Source organism: Elgaria multicarinata, chromosome 1 (genome assembly GCF_023053635.1).
Source record: "Elgaria multicarinata webbii isolate HBS135686 ecotype San Diego chromosome 1, rElgMul1.1.pri, whole genome shotgun sequence".
Classification (NCBI taxonomy): Eukaryota; Metazoa; Chordata; class Lepidosauria; order Squamata; family Anguidae; genus Elgaria; species Elgaria multicarinata.
The window spans coordinates 159,823,806-159,838,378 of record NC_086171.1 but is presented as its reverse complement, the minus strand read 5'-3'; the positions used below and the strand labels follow the sequence as shown (position 1 = coordinate 159,838,378).

The 14,573-nt window shown below is 40.1% G+C and overlaps 1 protein-coding gene across 2 annotated transcripts in view; it reads right to left on the bottom strand.

Annotated features, from left to right (window-relative positions):
• Positions 1-3,898: 3,898 nt before the first annotated feature.
• The window catches only part of MAPK14 (mitogen-activated protein kinase 14), a 32,394-nt gene continuing 21,719 nt past the window's right edge, over positions 3,899-14,573 (bottom strand). Inside the window, exons 9-12 of one of the 2 annotated variants that reach the window (XM_063141028.1) lie at positions 13,062-13,141; positions 8,261-8,339; positions 7,405-7,578; positions 3,899-5,927 (exon numbers count right to left, since the gene is read on the bottom strand). In XM_063141028.1, the coding sequence (XP_062997098.1) occupies positions 5,860-5,927; positions 7,405-7,578; positions 8,261-8,339; positions 13,062-13,141 (401 nt within the window). In that variant the 3' untranslated portion in view covers positions 3,899-5,859. Of the gene's footprint in view, positions 5,928-7,404; positions 7,579-8,260; positions 8,340-9,494; positions 9,575-13,061; positions 13,142-14,573 lie in introns of both variants that reach the window. The other variant, XM_063141036.1, reaches the window with a different exon arrangement.

The window sequence follows — 14,573 nt, the reverse complement described above, 5'->3', positions numbered from 1 at the left end:
CCAGTGTTCTGCTAGCCGAAAATGTGCAAGGGAAAAGAACTAGCCCAATGAAGTCATGAAGAGTTCTGTAAGGCCTTGTAAAAAAGTGGCCCTGTTCAGAAGACACCTTAAACCACAACTTAACTATGGTGAAAAACGCAAAAAGCTTTATTCACCGTGGTTGAAGCCATGGTTTTAAGGTGTCTTCTGAACAGGGCTAGTGCAAGGGTTTGCAGAATGGCTTGTACAATCTCTTGTGCAACAGCTTGAAAAACCACTCCTGGAACTAGTGAAATGGCTTCTGGAATGGCTTATGCAACAGCTATTGCAATAGCCTATGTGACAGCTTGTGAAATGTGAATGGGTGTGTGCAAGCAGAATCAAAGTATTGTATTTGGCACTTGCACAAGGATGAAAAAGCAATAGAGCTTTACACCAGCAGAATTACACCACTGCTGGAAAGCAACAATGGGATAGAGCTATTGCATTCATGCCCTCCTTGTGTGGGCTTCCTAGAAATACTGCTGTGCAACATGGGATGCTGGAACCCTTGTTTTGATCCAGCTGGGCTCTTCTTATGTTCTTAAAGATACATTGATAAGTGTGCACCTTTCAAATTATAGAACTCATCTTTAGACAGAATGGGAAAGTGTTGGTATAAGCAGAAAAAAGATAATAAAGCAATATAACTATTTTTAGGCTCCAAATGGCCTGTAGTACAAATACTTATTGACAGTTAATAACTAGATGGATCTATCAGTCTATTGTGGGGTGGGCAGAAAGTAGATCTTCAGATGTTTCAACTCCCAGAAGCCCCTGACAGCATGGCCAATGGGTCAGGAATGGTGGGAGTTGAAGTCCAAAACATCTGGAGATCTCCCTTCTGTCCACTCCTAGTCTATTGAACTCTCTAGATGAATCTGACACAATATTACAAGCATTTGCTTCATTTATCCTGAAGCAATTCCATAGCACTACCTTATAGTCTACTACTCAGTGGATTGTAGATTACAGCTCTAGTTTTAATAGAAGGAATTTGCCTGCAGAACAAGGGCTGGGAGAAACTTCACACATTCCAACCAATAGCCACAGTCTGATGGGCAATAGCTAACCAGCTGATTGACTTGCTGCCTCCCAGGTTGTCTTCCATTGCTGGGTAATTGCTTGAATTGCCACAGGCCATTCCCATTCCCTTGATCACATCATCACATGCTGATTGAAGGAGTTTGCAATTAGATGGATTAATTAATGCATTCTCTCATCATGAGAGGTCAGAGGTTTGGTCACAATGAAAAAACGTGTGCCTGCAGCTAATAGGCTACTGGAGAGAATGATGGTTATGAACAAGTTTGTCATGCTCATGGACTGTGTGTTTTCATCCCTCTGCTTAAGAGGACACCTGGTGCTTTACAGAAGGCACACCTTGTGATAAACTTAGCACGTGCAGGTCGTATATTTTAGAAGACTGTTGGAGTGGAGAGTGCTGTTATGGCTCAGTCAACAAAAAAAACTCATTCTGCCTTTGAATATTAGGCTCTGTGCTGAGTATCCTGCTTCCACCAGGCAATTGAGTGTTAGGAGGTTCTTTAAAAATCTAGCTATATAATGTATGACGAAATATTTTCAGCATTTATTTGTGTGTGTGGTCTGTTTGATCCCTGGGATTGTTTTAAAGTAGGTGTGATTGCAACTACATTCTAGCATATTATTGCCCTTCAATGTATCATGGAAGTTTGGAATCAACCACAAATGTTTTATATATTCAATAGCCACATTTCACTTAAGTTTTTGGGATTCCCCAGAGGCATTCAAGAGGCAGCTGGATAGCCACCTGTCAGGTTCCTGCAATGAGCAGGGGGTTGGCCTTGTAGGCCCCTTCCAACTCTATTATTCTATGAATCCAGCATGGAAAAGAAAATATTAAGGAGAGCAAATTTAAATTCAGCATTGAATAATGGCTGCAAAACTTTTAAGGAAAACAATTTAATTTTTTGAGGTTATACTGTTTTCATTAAATATTCACACATGCACTAATATCGTGGTTCTGTATTTTTTGTGTTTTCCATGCTTTACATAACATGCTACTGTAAGAAAAGCGTTAATGTTGCCTGTTCCCCCCTGGCCCAGTGTTTTTCTTGGTAGGGAATGTTTTTTTTTGGGGGGGGGGAAATACCTCTTGCATATTTCTAATAGTGATATAGAAGAGTATCAGCAGGCAACAAGCAAAACTTGCTGAAATTTCCTCTTCTACACTACTTATCAAAGGTGCAGGAGTCCTGTTCCCTTTTGCATCTGGACATCCTATTCAGAACTGAACATTACTGGTAGTTCTTAAATTATAGATAGGTCAGTTCTCAGCAAACTGGTTGTCTATATTCAAAACATGTACAATTACTACTGGTAGGCTGTCAAATTTGTTTTTGCTAGTCTTATGATAGATTTCAACCAAACCAATAGCTTCTTGTATCAAGTCTTCATTCCAACAAGTTAGGCCAAGAGATCATTTGAAGGGAATGTACGCAATGTGATATACAATACCTTTAAAACACTCATATAAGCACTGGGGACCAGGTACAGTTTGAAGGCACATGATTCACTGTAAGTGTGGGTTTGGTTGGTATTTAGATGTGAGACCAGCAGGAAACCATTGATTAATTGCTTTATGTTCCCCAATGAAGGCAGTATATAAGTAAAGCAAGCCTACTGCATCCAATAAAGATATATCTTAAGGTTTCTTATTCTTGCACCATACCAATAAAACCCTAGGCAGAAGCAGGATCCATCAATATCAGAAATGACTTCTTGTAGAAGTCTTCCAGATGATTTGCAAACTTCTATATGCATACAAATTCAACCTGAACGAAGTGAAATTTCTCACCCCTCCCTGGTGCTGATCCACACTAAAAGCTGTAGTCTCCTCAGAACAGTAGGCATGACCAATATCACTGTAGAAAACAACAGTTCCTGCAGAACCCCAAGGATTTTTCCCAACTTCAGAAGTCTGAGTCTTCTCCGATCCACTGACATCCAAGGGGTGACCCCCCCACCCCACGTGCACTCTAAATCATAGAGTTTGTGTAGATTTGCAAGAAAAGCCGGTCAGATGCTATTTACTTATTATGTTCCCTTTCCCCAGTGAGGTGCTCTCCCACTTTCTTTTTAATAGAATTTCAGTTCACAGAGTCACTGACAGTGACACTGAGCATGTAGACAGTCTTTTTATAACAAATGAATTCTAAGTGGGAAGCTTTCAGATTAGGTTCTTTAAATTTCTACATAGCAAATCTCTAATTCTAGATTTGCTTACAAAATGCATAAACCCATTTGTTTGTAGTCTCAAGAAAACTTGACTTAAATCAAAAATCATGAATGGAAGAGAAACACAGGATTTCGTTTGAACTGTATGTGTGCATGCACAAATAATGCATGCTAGTAAAATATTAAGGATTATAGTGTTGCAATACAGCGTCTTGTAGTATACCTGTAGAGCATGTTCACACTCATTCAAGTTGCTTAAGGCATGTTTATGAAGCCCATTTTCACAATACAGCTCAGGTGGATGCAGCAGTATCTGAAAATGTTCTCCTTCTCCAGCTCCAGCTGACGGTTTGGGATTTCAAGGTCTGTAGTAGCATCCTGGTGGTGTTACTATTAATATTTTTTTATTATCAAGTTACTACTTTGAACATGCTCAGTTGGAATTTTTATTCAAGAGATTAGTTTGGTGGGTGGCGGAAAGAAAGGGCGAAGGGAGAGCAATAATTGAATGGCAATACAGCTCACCAACACACAGTGGCCAGTTATGAAAATGTGTTTTGTTTAGTACATGTAATGCTATGAATGAACTGTACTGTATCATCAAAATGAAGGAGTCAATTTAATTACAAGGAGACATTAATTTAAAACCACCAACAGTCCATTACGTCTGAAAAATAGGTTTATTTTAAAACCAGTGGCATTGTGTGATATCCTATATGGCATAACCAGTTAGAGCAAAGTTCCTGGATATAAACAAAATTGCAGAATCTCTCTTTAAAGTGTGTACTTTCTGTCCAGAGTTCAGGCAGTAGAACAGCACCACATTAGCGACAAGGAGTGCACTCCACAGGGGCTCCCACATAGAATCTCAGCTTTGAGATATTCCCACTCACAAATATAACTACATGTTTTAAAGTTCTTCTTGTAGTATTTCTGCATGAAAGTCACATGGTAGCATCTACACATAAAATGACAGATAAAAATAATCTTCCTGTGTGTTTTACAGAATATATCTACATTTCCATCTGAAGACTCAGACCCAGACTGCAGGTCCAGTAGAGGGAGTTGAATGTGTTTGGTCGTAAGAAGGCCTCTGAACAAGAAGCACGAAAGAGCACTGCTCTCTGGGCCCAAAGCCCAAGCTTCTCTACAGAGGGTCTGACCTGAAGGAAGGATCTGATGGCTTCATTATCCACATGCCATTTTTTTTTCTTTACGGCTTCTCTGTACAAAAGGGATAAATACACAAAAATCCCAGATCCGTCGGAAAAACAAAAATACTGAACGCTTCACTCTTTCAGAGACAGGCATACAATCCATGCATGATACCTGCATTATATAAATTTCAGAAAATACTTTAAAAATAGGATCTCGAATACTCAGAATACCTGATGAACACAAAATACTTGAACTGATGCCCCCCCATTCCTTCCCTAAAGAGGGCAATTTTATTGTTACTTGATTTCTATAATATATGAATACAATAACTGAATCTTGTGTTTAGGCACACACAAACTGATACACGAATTCATGTTTTAAGCCACAAAAGGAAGATCAAAGAAAGGTGCATGTTCATCAGCCCCTTTTCATGTACAAAGTGCCCAGAATGTCAACAATGTTGAACAAAAATAGATGGATGTTGCAATTCTTTATGGCTCTGACTATGGTGCTGAATACAGTAATTTATTGGCTGATTTACCACCCCAGTGCCGCCTCCAAGTAAGCCTACATGCGCACACAATTACAACATGCAAAAACCCACACTCCATCTTAAGTAGACTCACAAACTGAACAGGCAGTGTGAGAGAGTTACTGCTGAAACATCTCACGGTTGAGAGAGAAATGACCAAATTCAGTTCATGAGGGATACACCCTATTTTTGGAATATAATGTCCATAGCAGGCAGTCACACATGGGTACCCCTCTAGCCCTCAACCTGGAAAGCAGCAAGCTCAGAAGTCCCCTGCTGAGAACACTAAACCCAAAGTCGTATTTTCCCCAGTCATTTAAGGCACACACTTTAAATTTTGTTATAGTGTTTCAGACAAAAAAACCCCCACCTCCCAACAAATAAACCAGCCATTCATGGGCCCAAACTTCCTGCTGTACAGAACACTGGGAAGAGGCTTTGGGTGTAAAGCAGCATGGTATGGAATGGAAAGACATCCCTTACTCTCTCTTCTCTCATCCTAGAAAGCAGAGGGCACAGTTCAAGTAATAGTTCAGCTTCCATTAAGTATTTTCTTGGTAGGAGAGCCATTTAATGGCAAGAATTGCTACTGAGAATTTGACATCTCAGCTTCCCTGCATAATGTCTGCCTTGACCCAGAGCAGTGAAAGCTGGTTACCAACTGTAAAGGCTAAAAAGCAATCAAACGGGTCTTCAGAAACATGTTCCAGGCTGTATACAAAAATACAAGAGAACATGCAACATTATTTATACAGTTACTGTATAAATACTTTCTTCCAAATCCCCCCTCCCCCATTCAATACACACAAAAACACACACAAAACCCTTCCACCAAGGAGAATCTTCACGGCAAGAGGCACTTGAATGATATGTGGAGAATTCCTACGAAAAGGCCTTCCCCTCACAGTGATATGGGACAAAGAGAAACGTTCTCAGGAGTCCATCTCCTCTGGGTCAAGCGGTGGTGGCACAAAGCTAACTACTTCATCATAGGTCAGGCCTAACGGAGAAAGAAAAAGAAAAAGACTTTTAGTGAAGCTGGCGGATAACCGTCCCCCACCAAACAAGGAATCATTTGAAGTTTTTTCAGTCCTCAGTTATCTACAGCTGTTAACTAAATAAGGTGCTGGTACTTCCAAATTTACACTTTGGATCCATGTAATTACAGGCCAGACTGGACGAGATGACAGAACACATGGTAACCGGTAAGCTCCAGGTCCTTTTGGATCTCCAAAAGTCCTATTCAGGAAGTCACCCTGAACACATGAGGGCAAAAAGTGTGTAGGGGGCCATGTGGCGCATGCTAGTCTGTCCCCAAGGTATTAGCTCTGATCCATCCTCTCCCAACTGAAGGTCAATTCTAAGCATGTTGGGGGCAGGTCCAGAACACCCACGCCCTTACACAGTTGTTGCTCTCACATGACCAGGCTAAATGCCTGGGCTCATTTCAGTCTTGCTTCAGGCCTGATTTAGGAACAGTGCCCTGGTCATTTTCAATGACATAAACTGTGGGACACTCTTGGACCTCTCCACAGCCTTCAATACTATCAAAGCACGGTATCCTTCTGAACTACCTGGCAAGACTGAGTTTCAAACCAACAGTGCCACCTGACAGGTAAGCATCAGAAGGTTGTCTGTGCATATATATGTGTGCTCATGTCCACGGGGTGAGGGGAGGGGGGACTCCTGCTCCACCCCATTTGTTAACTTGTGGGGTGCTACAAAATTATTCTTTTTTCTCCAGGTTGTCTAGAATATTAGAATTGGAAGGGGCCTATAAGGCCATTGAGTCCAACCCCCTGCTTAATGCAGGAATCCACATTAAAGCTTTCCTGACAGATGGCTGTCTAGCAGCATCTTGAAGGCTATACTTCTAACCTCTACTTGAATTCACCTCTACTTGAGAGGGGTCATGTGATAATTGGGAGTGTATTGACCTTAGTATGCTAATAACACTTTCCCCTCAAATCTACTGAGGCAATAGAATCCCTGATTAGATATCTGGGGTCTGTAATGGGCTGGGATTAGGGTCAATAAGTACTTTACCCATCATGAACTGCACTTCCCCATCATGCCAACTGTTGAGGGTTGAAAAAAGGAGTGAAAGTGTACAAAAGCAATGGCTGCCCTCACTCCAATTTCATTGAGATATCATGTAGCCAAGTGAGATGGACTGCATTATGACATTGTGCTGACCTACATTAATTCCTGAACCGAGCCCCACCGCCTGCCTTTTTAAAAGTAAAGTATGTGAAGTTTGTTGTCCATTCACAGAGCTTTCTCAATTGAGCACATGAAAATATGCAGGAGGGATTTTGATAATGCACCATTGGAACAGTGCTATTCCACCCCCAACCCCACTGTTCCGAATACTGCTACTGAATTGTATTAAATGTTATCAATTGTCTATTTTTGTGCTCTCATGAACCATAAGAATGCTGTAGAATGGCACCCAAACTGTCTCCTAGAAAGCTTACTTTTCCATTCCTCGATATCAAGTTCTCTGCTTTCAAAAGACTGATCATACGGATCTGCCACTGGCTCATCGTCTGGGTCATGATACTGAGCAAAATAGGCATGGGCCAAAGCTTCTGCAGCAGTGATTCGTTTGTCTGTATCCAGCACCAGCATCTTCTCCAGCAAGTCTACAGCTATAGGGGGCCCAAAAGCAAAAGTGGAGATTAATATACAGCATTTCTTAAAAGCCCTACCTAAAGGCGTGGGAGACCAGAATCCAGTCCGAAAGGTTTAAGAAATATTATAGCTTCTCAATGAGAATATTTTAGCATTCAAGCCGTAATTGGGAAGGAACAGCATTATTTTAAAATGTGCCCATAAGACATCATTCTACCTTTTAAGAAAAGTGTCTAAAACAAATATATGTAACTTTGAATTCCTCTTCTAATAGGAAACTACAAGTAGTATTGAACAAACAATTTGCTTTGCTCCTTTCAACCAAATTCTCCCCATGAAGCAAGGTTTGTAGGAAGCTGCTGAAGCTGCTCTTAAAAGATTAAAAGTAAAGAGCCAATGACATTGAAAAGCTACTTCAAGAAAACAAAATTTTAAAACAAGTTATCAGAATTTCAGAGTTCTATTTTAGAAGGGGATTCAATCTAGAAAAGCTTTCTTAAACTAACCTGAGAGGTATAAACATATTCAGTAGTTCTGATAAAATTTTGAGTATTTCAGAGGGACTGACATAATAGCATCTTCTTTGCAAAGAGCTCTACTTTAAAACATCAACTTGCTGCACCATACCAAAAGACACCCATCATTTTTGGTGTATACAGGTTATATCTCCCACTGCAATGAAACTGATACAAGTCTTACCCAGTGGATTGGCACCAATAAATACATTTTCGAAATTCATCTTCGGCATGTAAGACAAGGACTGTATGTAGTTTCTTGCCTGAAAGAAAAATAAAACATGCTATTAACTTGTACCTCCTAATCACCAAGAGCACTCTTTACTTTTCTTTCTCTTAGTTCCCTAATAAGTCTTGGCACTTCTCACTTACATAGGGATCACTGTGGATATAATAACGTGCTAGAATTGGGGCCTTCTGAGTTGTAAAAATCTGGAAGAGCATTGTCCATTATATAGTGAAGTGTGTTGCAAGCAAGAGCAAGATCCTGTAGGATAGCAGTGGCACCCAGCGGTCTTTATGTAGTTGAACACTAAGCCAATAGAAATGTTACCAATGCAACATGCTAATAAAAGGGTTGCGCCCATTCAGATTTGGTTATTTTCAATCTTTTTGCAGCAAGCAATGAAATACCATGAAAGTAGAGCTAACTATTTACATAGCCTAAAGCTATGTAATTGCACTGAGAATGTAGTGTCTCTTCATAAAGGCGTGCCTCTTAGCAGCTCAGGCTAGCTTACCAACTGTTGCACTATTTGAAGAAAGCAGACCTTGCCTGGGTTACACATGTTTTGGTTATATCCAGGCTAGACTATTTAATGCCCTCTATGTGGGCTTGCCTTTGAAGACTAACTGGAAACTTTGACTGGTATAAAATACAGCTGCTAGAATGCTTGTGGGAGGTGTTCAGAGCTCATTACACTGATGCTGTACCAAGATGTACTGGTTGCTTATTCATTTATGAGCTCAATTTAAAGTGCTGGTTTTAACCTTTAACGCCTAAACCACTTGGGACCAGATTATCTAAAAGACCACTTGCATAAATATGAGCCTCTCTGAGCCTTAAGATCAGCCTCGGAGGTAAAGGCTGGTGGGTACCAGAAAAGGGCTTTTTTGGTGGTGGCCCCGCACCTGTTGAATTCTCACCTTAGAGAGGTACGCATGGCCAACACCTGTACTCTGAAGACATTTTGTTTCAGCCTGCCTTCTGCTGAAGTGAGGCTTGAAGTGGGGTTTCAAACCACTACTGTTTTTAGATGGGGGTGGCGTTGTCACAATCCATTTGTTTTGTGTGGTTTAAATTTTGTAAGCTGCTTTAAGAGGGCTGTGCCCTGAAAGGCAGGGTAAAAACCCATAATAAATAAAATAAAGGAATGTGTTGAACTGTAGTCCACTATGCACACCCTGTCAGATCTCACCTCATGGCTGGGCATCCTGTTAATAAGATATGCAGGGGGTGTTCCCGTCAGACGCATGATCTGCTGAAGCTGGTTAATATCTTAGGTGCCTAGTCAAGGGCTTTGTTAATATTTCAAGAACACTGTGAACATACAATCAAGACAATTGCATACAAGGCATCTAGTCTGCTCACAACAGCCAGTAACCAGTCCGTGCGTCATAACATCTTTAAGCACAGGAACGTGGACTAAAAAGCAAAGCATCTTAAAATTATAAATCACAGTTAGGAATCTTTCAGTAAAGCCAGATGCTAGTTCACTGATCATAATCAAGAGCAGCCTTACACTGGGTGTTGGCTCCTTTTAAACTAAAATCCAGAGTTCCCTTAAGCAGGTAGCCAACTGATAACTGCTATAGAGATGTTATTTTATCCTATCTCACTTTTGCTGCCCAAAATAATGCATTGAGACTGCACCAACTGAAATACTCTTCCCTTAGTAGCTGTGAATGGTAGAAAGAGTGACATGCAATGTTAGCTATCTATTGGCACTGCACAAAAACATTAGTTTATCAGTGAACAAAACAAAGTAGATTTAATGGTAATTAAAGCAAAATAAGTATATGCACAAGGGGCTAGCAAACAAATTCAGTGCACAGTAGTCAGTTTGGCTCTATTTTTGCATATTTCTTTATACAGCACTTAAATTTTGTTATTTTTCTTAAATGGGAAAGAAAGAGGACAACTATATATGGAACCAAATCTAGTCCTTTTAATTAAATAAACCTTTCAACCACAAAAGGTTATCACTCCTTAGAAACAATCTAGCCTTTTCATTCCCCTATTTAAAGAATATTGCTATTTTGGCACACTTGAAACGAATACTTGTTTTTTCTAAGCTGAAACTCACTCCATATTGATTTAAAAACCATGCTGTGGTGTGCGTGAGAGAGATTCATAGCTTGCCCTCTATAGTTGGTCCTCCAAACTACAGAATTCTTGTATCAATCCACAGATCACACGGGAAGAGATGAGCAAACTAGGTTCCTAAGTATTGTTCCTTCCCACATAGTGTGAAAAAATGCCCAAATTGGCAGACAATTGGAGGTGGGCTTCCAGGGCTTTATATGCTCAAACCAGTGAAAAGGGTATGGAGATAAGGAGATCACTCTAGACTGGATAATTAGTGTTTCTGCTCTCTCTTTCAATAGACAGCTAATAAAATGATTCTAGGAAAACATACAAACAAAGGATAAGGCAAGGCATTAGCCTAAATATTATCCTGTAGCACACCAGCAGAATAAGGCAAGAGCCATGGGTCAGCCAAGACAAATGTCGATACACTCCACTCATATCTAGCATCTCATGTCTAAAATCACTACCTGGCAAAAAGGTGAGTGGGGAAAAGATCAATTTATTGTTCGCTCAGCCAGGGCTGGGAATACCCCTTGCTGTACCCTAAAACGGGCAAGAGCAGCATGGTTCACTTCCCCACAAGGGTTTAGGATGGGATAGCAGGCATGTAAAGATAAAACCTAATCTTCCCTGTATCTGAAAGATACACAACCCAAGTTCAGGGGAAACAATTTTAAATAATTGTCTAACTTCATTCTTCTTCAGTGCTATTATTTTATACATTAACTTACCTTCAATCATCCATACATTTCATCAAAACTGATTATACTTTTTGCTACTTAATGTGCATCCTGTCAAGGCTGCATCTGATCCATATTTCACATCAGAGGTATTCAAAACAACCACTTGAGGCTAAGCAGAATCTTTATCTGCCACCATTTTGATCTTCATATGAAGATGCTTAAAGTGATAAGCTGCTGTATCTCAGTGTGCATTGCCATTTAATTTCACATTTTCACCACTCAGCATTCTGTTTCTGGTTGAGATATGGGTCAAGTTGGTTTCTACCAGAACAAGGCTCAACCCACATGTAGGAATTGATACTGCAGAGCAGAAAGTTGTGATCTAATGGAGCCATAGAAAGTCCTGTAACTTGAGAAGTGGACCCTTATTTAAAGGGCAATCATGGATAGGCTAGCGGTTTAGGTTTTCTCTGCAATGGACACCAGGGAAAATTGGTCTTCTAATAACATGCCTTTTGGGGCAGGAACCTATCCAGCCTGTTCCTTGTAAATCACCACATATGTAGATGGCACTATAGAAGTAAATAAAAAAATACCACCCAACTGCGAATGCATGCTCATTCTCAGGGGTCAAGTTTCCCCCTCACCTTCAATAAGCTGGTTCTACTCAATCCCTCCAATATGACTGATTGCTGATTAAATAGTTGTCCTGAAGCAAAGATCCTGAGGCTGTCATGTTTTTATCTCTGGTACATCTATAAGTCTGAGCTCTATTGTCTTTCTCATCTACTCCCTTCATCTGTGTTCAGCATTCCACAGTAGCCCAAGTCATGTTCATGCTGATGTCACTCCCCTTTCTCACCTGATCATCCAAGATTCATCTATGTATTTTTCAACTTCTATCAGCCTAATTTCAGAAAAACATTAAGGACCAAATCAGATGTGCATGTTTGTTAAATATGCACTAGCTGGTTTGGCTATGAAGTAGGGGGTGCGTGGTCTGTTTTTATCACTAAATGGAGCATCGTGAGAAAGGAATGTGAGTGGAACTTATCTTTTCTCCAACGTACCTACCCACATGCCACTGCCTTAATCACTATTTTCTCCAGCTTCAAACAGTGGGGTGCAAGGAGTGCAGTTTTCACTCCCAGCATTCCATCAGTGATAAAAGTAGATCCAAGTTTGGTCCGAAATGCATGTATGCCAAGTCTGTCAATGTATTTAAGCTCACTTAACCTCTTACTTCTGAACATGTTTCAATCTCTACGGTGTGTCTAATGAGGATCAGACATCTTGTTGTGGATCTACTTTATGAGTTCCTAATTATACAAAATATCCATCCAATAATGTAGTTAAGCTCTCACCCTCTGAATGCAATGTGCCATCCTGTTTATGGAAGAAAGAATAGCTGTATCATTGCTTCCATGGTCATCACCTTTATGATTCAGCACTTTTAATCCACTAGGTGGATTTTATGCTCTGAAGACAAAGACAAAATGTTGCCACTAGTAACGACTGGAATTCACTGTGTGGCTTTGAACATAATTCACAGTCATACTAGTTCCTAAACAGAATATTTTTCTCCTAGACCTGGATTGCCAGATCTAGGAGAACATGCAGTGCAAATTCTAAAGCCCCAACTTCAAGGAATGCACTATCCACCAGGACGCATGGGATATTCTTAGTAGCATGTGTGTTACAGTGTATAGTAACAGAATATAATAAAGAATGCTTAATGTTTAGCTAAGCTTAGTATAGCCTACAGACAAGAAAAAAACAAGAAATGGGCAAGACAGGAAGAACCATTTACATGGAGAACAGTTCAGGGGAATAGAGAGGAGACTTCAATATGCCTAAGGAAAGCAAGTCAAAGAAAGAGGGGAAAATACTAGCCAGGAAAGAGATAGAGGCAATCTATAAGGCAGCAAAGCAACTAAGGTAAAACATAAAATCCAAAGAGGGCAGGCATTACAATCAAGTTTTAAACTCACAGACTCTGAAGAGATTTTCGTCAAAAGCTCAGCCCCTGGGGTTCCAACGAGTCTCAAAATGAGCTTCAACTGATCAATATCTAACGATGGACCATAAAGGAAAATGCTGGGACAAATAAAATGAAAAAACAAAACATAGCAGCAGCCCAATAAAATTAAAGGGGAAAAGGTCAACCAAAGAATTATAAGCAAGATTAGCATCTCTCTCATGTATATCCATACATACCCACCTGCTGAAAATCCTACACCTAAATTTGTCCACAAAATATGGAATACTGAGTCAGTATAGATATTACGGGTGCTAACCTCTGGAGATAGTTGCTCACATGGACAATGGAACATCATAAAGGCAAATTCACCCAAAATTGTGACTCCTCTTCCTCTAGTTACAATTTTCCTGATTATGAAAGGGAAGAGGCAAATAAGACTTCTGAGTAGAATGACTACACTATAGAATCTAGTTGCTTTTTCAGTATATCATGGCGTTCTCATCTGTTCTTGGCTTTGTCATCAATATCCTCAAGTGAGAAAAATATAGTAAAGCTTCTGCCCAAAGGATTCAAAATTAAGGAGACCTTAGCTCCTTTCTACAGTCAACAGGCTTGACATTGTTTTTTGTTTCTGCTCTACTCAGCTCTATGACCTCTATTCTATTTGCACAAGTAATGCCCACTTTGTTAATTTAGTTCTCTCTCCCAACCACAATTGGAATGGTCCATTCCAAAGGACCATCCCAATTTGGGCAAACATGCACATTTTGCAATCAGAATACAATAGTAGTTGATCTGCATAATTAGGGCTCTGTGGTGGTTTTATGTTAGATCTACATTCTCCCAGTCATTAGTAAGGTCAACATTTAGTAACAGAAGCAATGTGGTGAAGACTGGCATGCACAGGTGCTATGGACAATAAGAATTACTGTTGCATAACAATTAAAGTCTAAGTCATGTAGCACCTTTGAAACAAATTTTAATACAGTATAAGCTTTCTAGGGCCTTAGCTAGACCTAAGGTTTATCCCGGGATCATCCCGGGGTCGTCCCTGCCTGTTCCCAGGATCCCCTGTGTGTCATTTACATGAACAGGGATGACCCCGGGATGATCCCGGGATAAACCTTAGGTCTAGCTAAGGCCTAGGTTACAGCTAGATGCTGCTAGCTGTTCTACTTTGGGCAAGCAACAAAGTTTAACAGAATATTTATTCTCAATCCTCGTTTTTTCTTTCTTTTTTAAAGTCAGTGACTTATGTTAAAATTACATTAGACACCTTATGTCAAATTCATCTGGGCATTTATCATAATATTTAGAGGGCAATTACACAGAATTTAAAGAGTTTTATCAGCTTGCTTTGTACTTACAATACATTTGTAAGTACATTGGAATCTGTGTCTAGTGCCCTACCATGTAGTTTATACACCAGAGTTGGCATAGCATAGTGGGCAAGTGTGATCCAGGAACTCCAAATCTCAGCTGAGCCACACATTCATGAGGAACCTTTCAAGAAGTTTTCCCC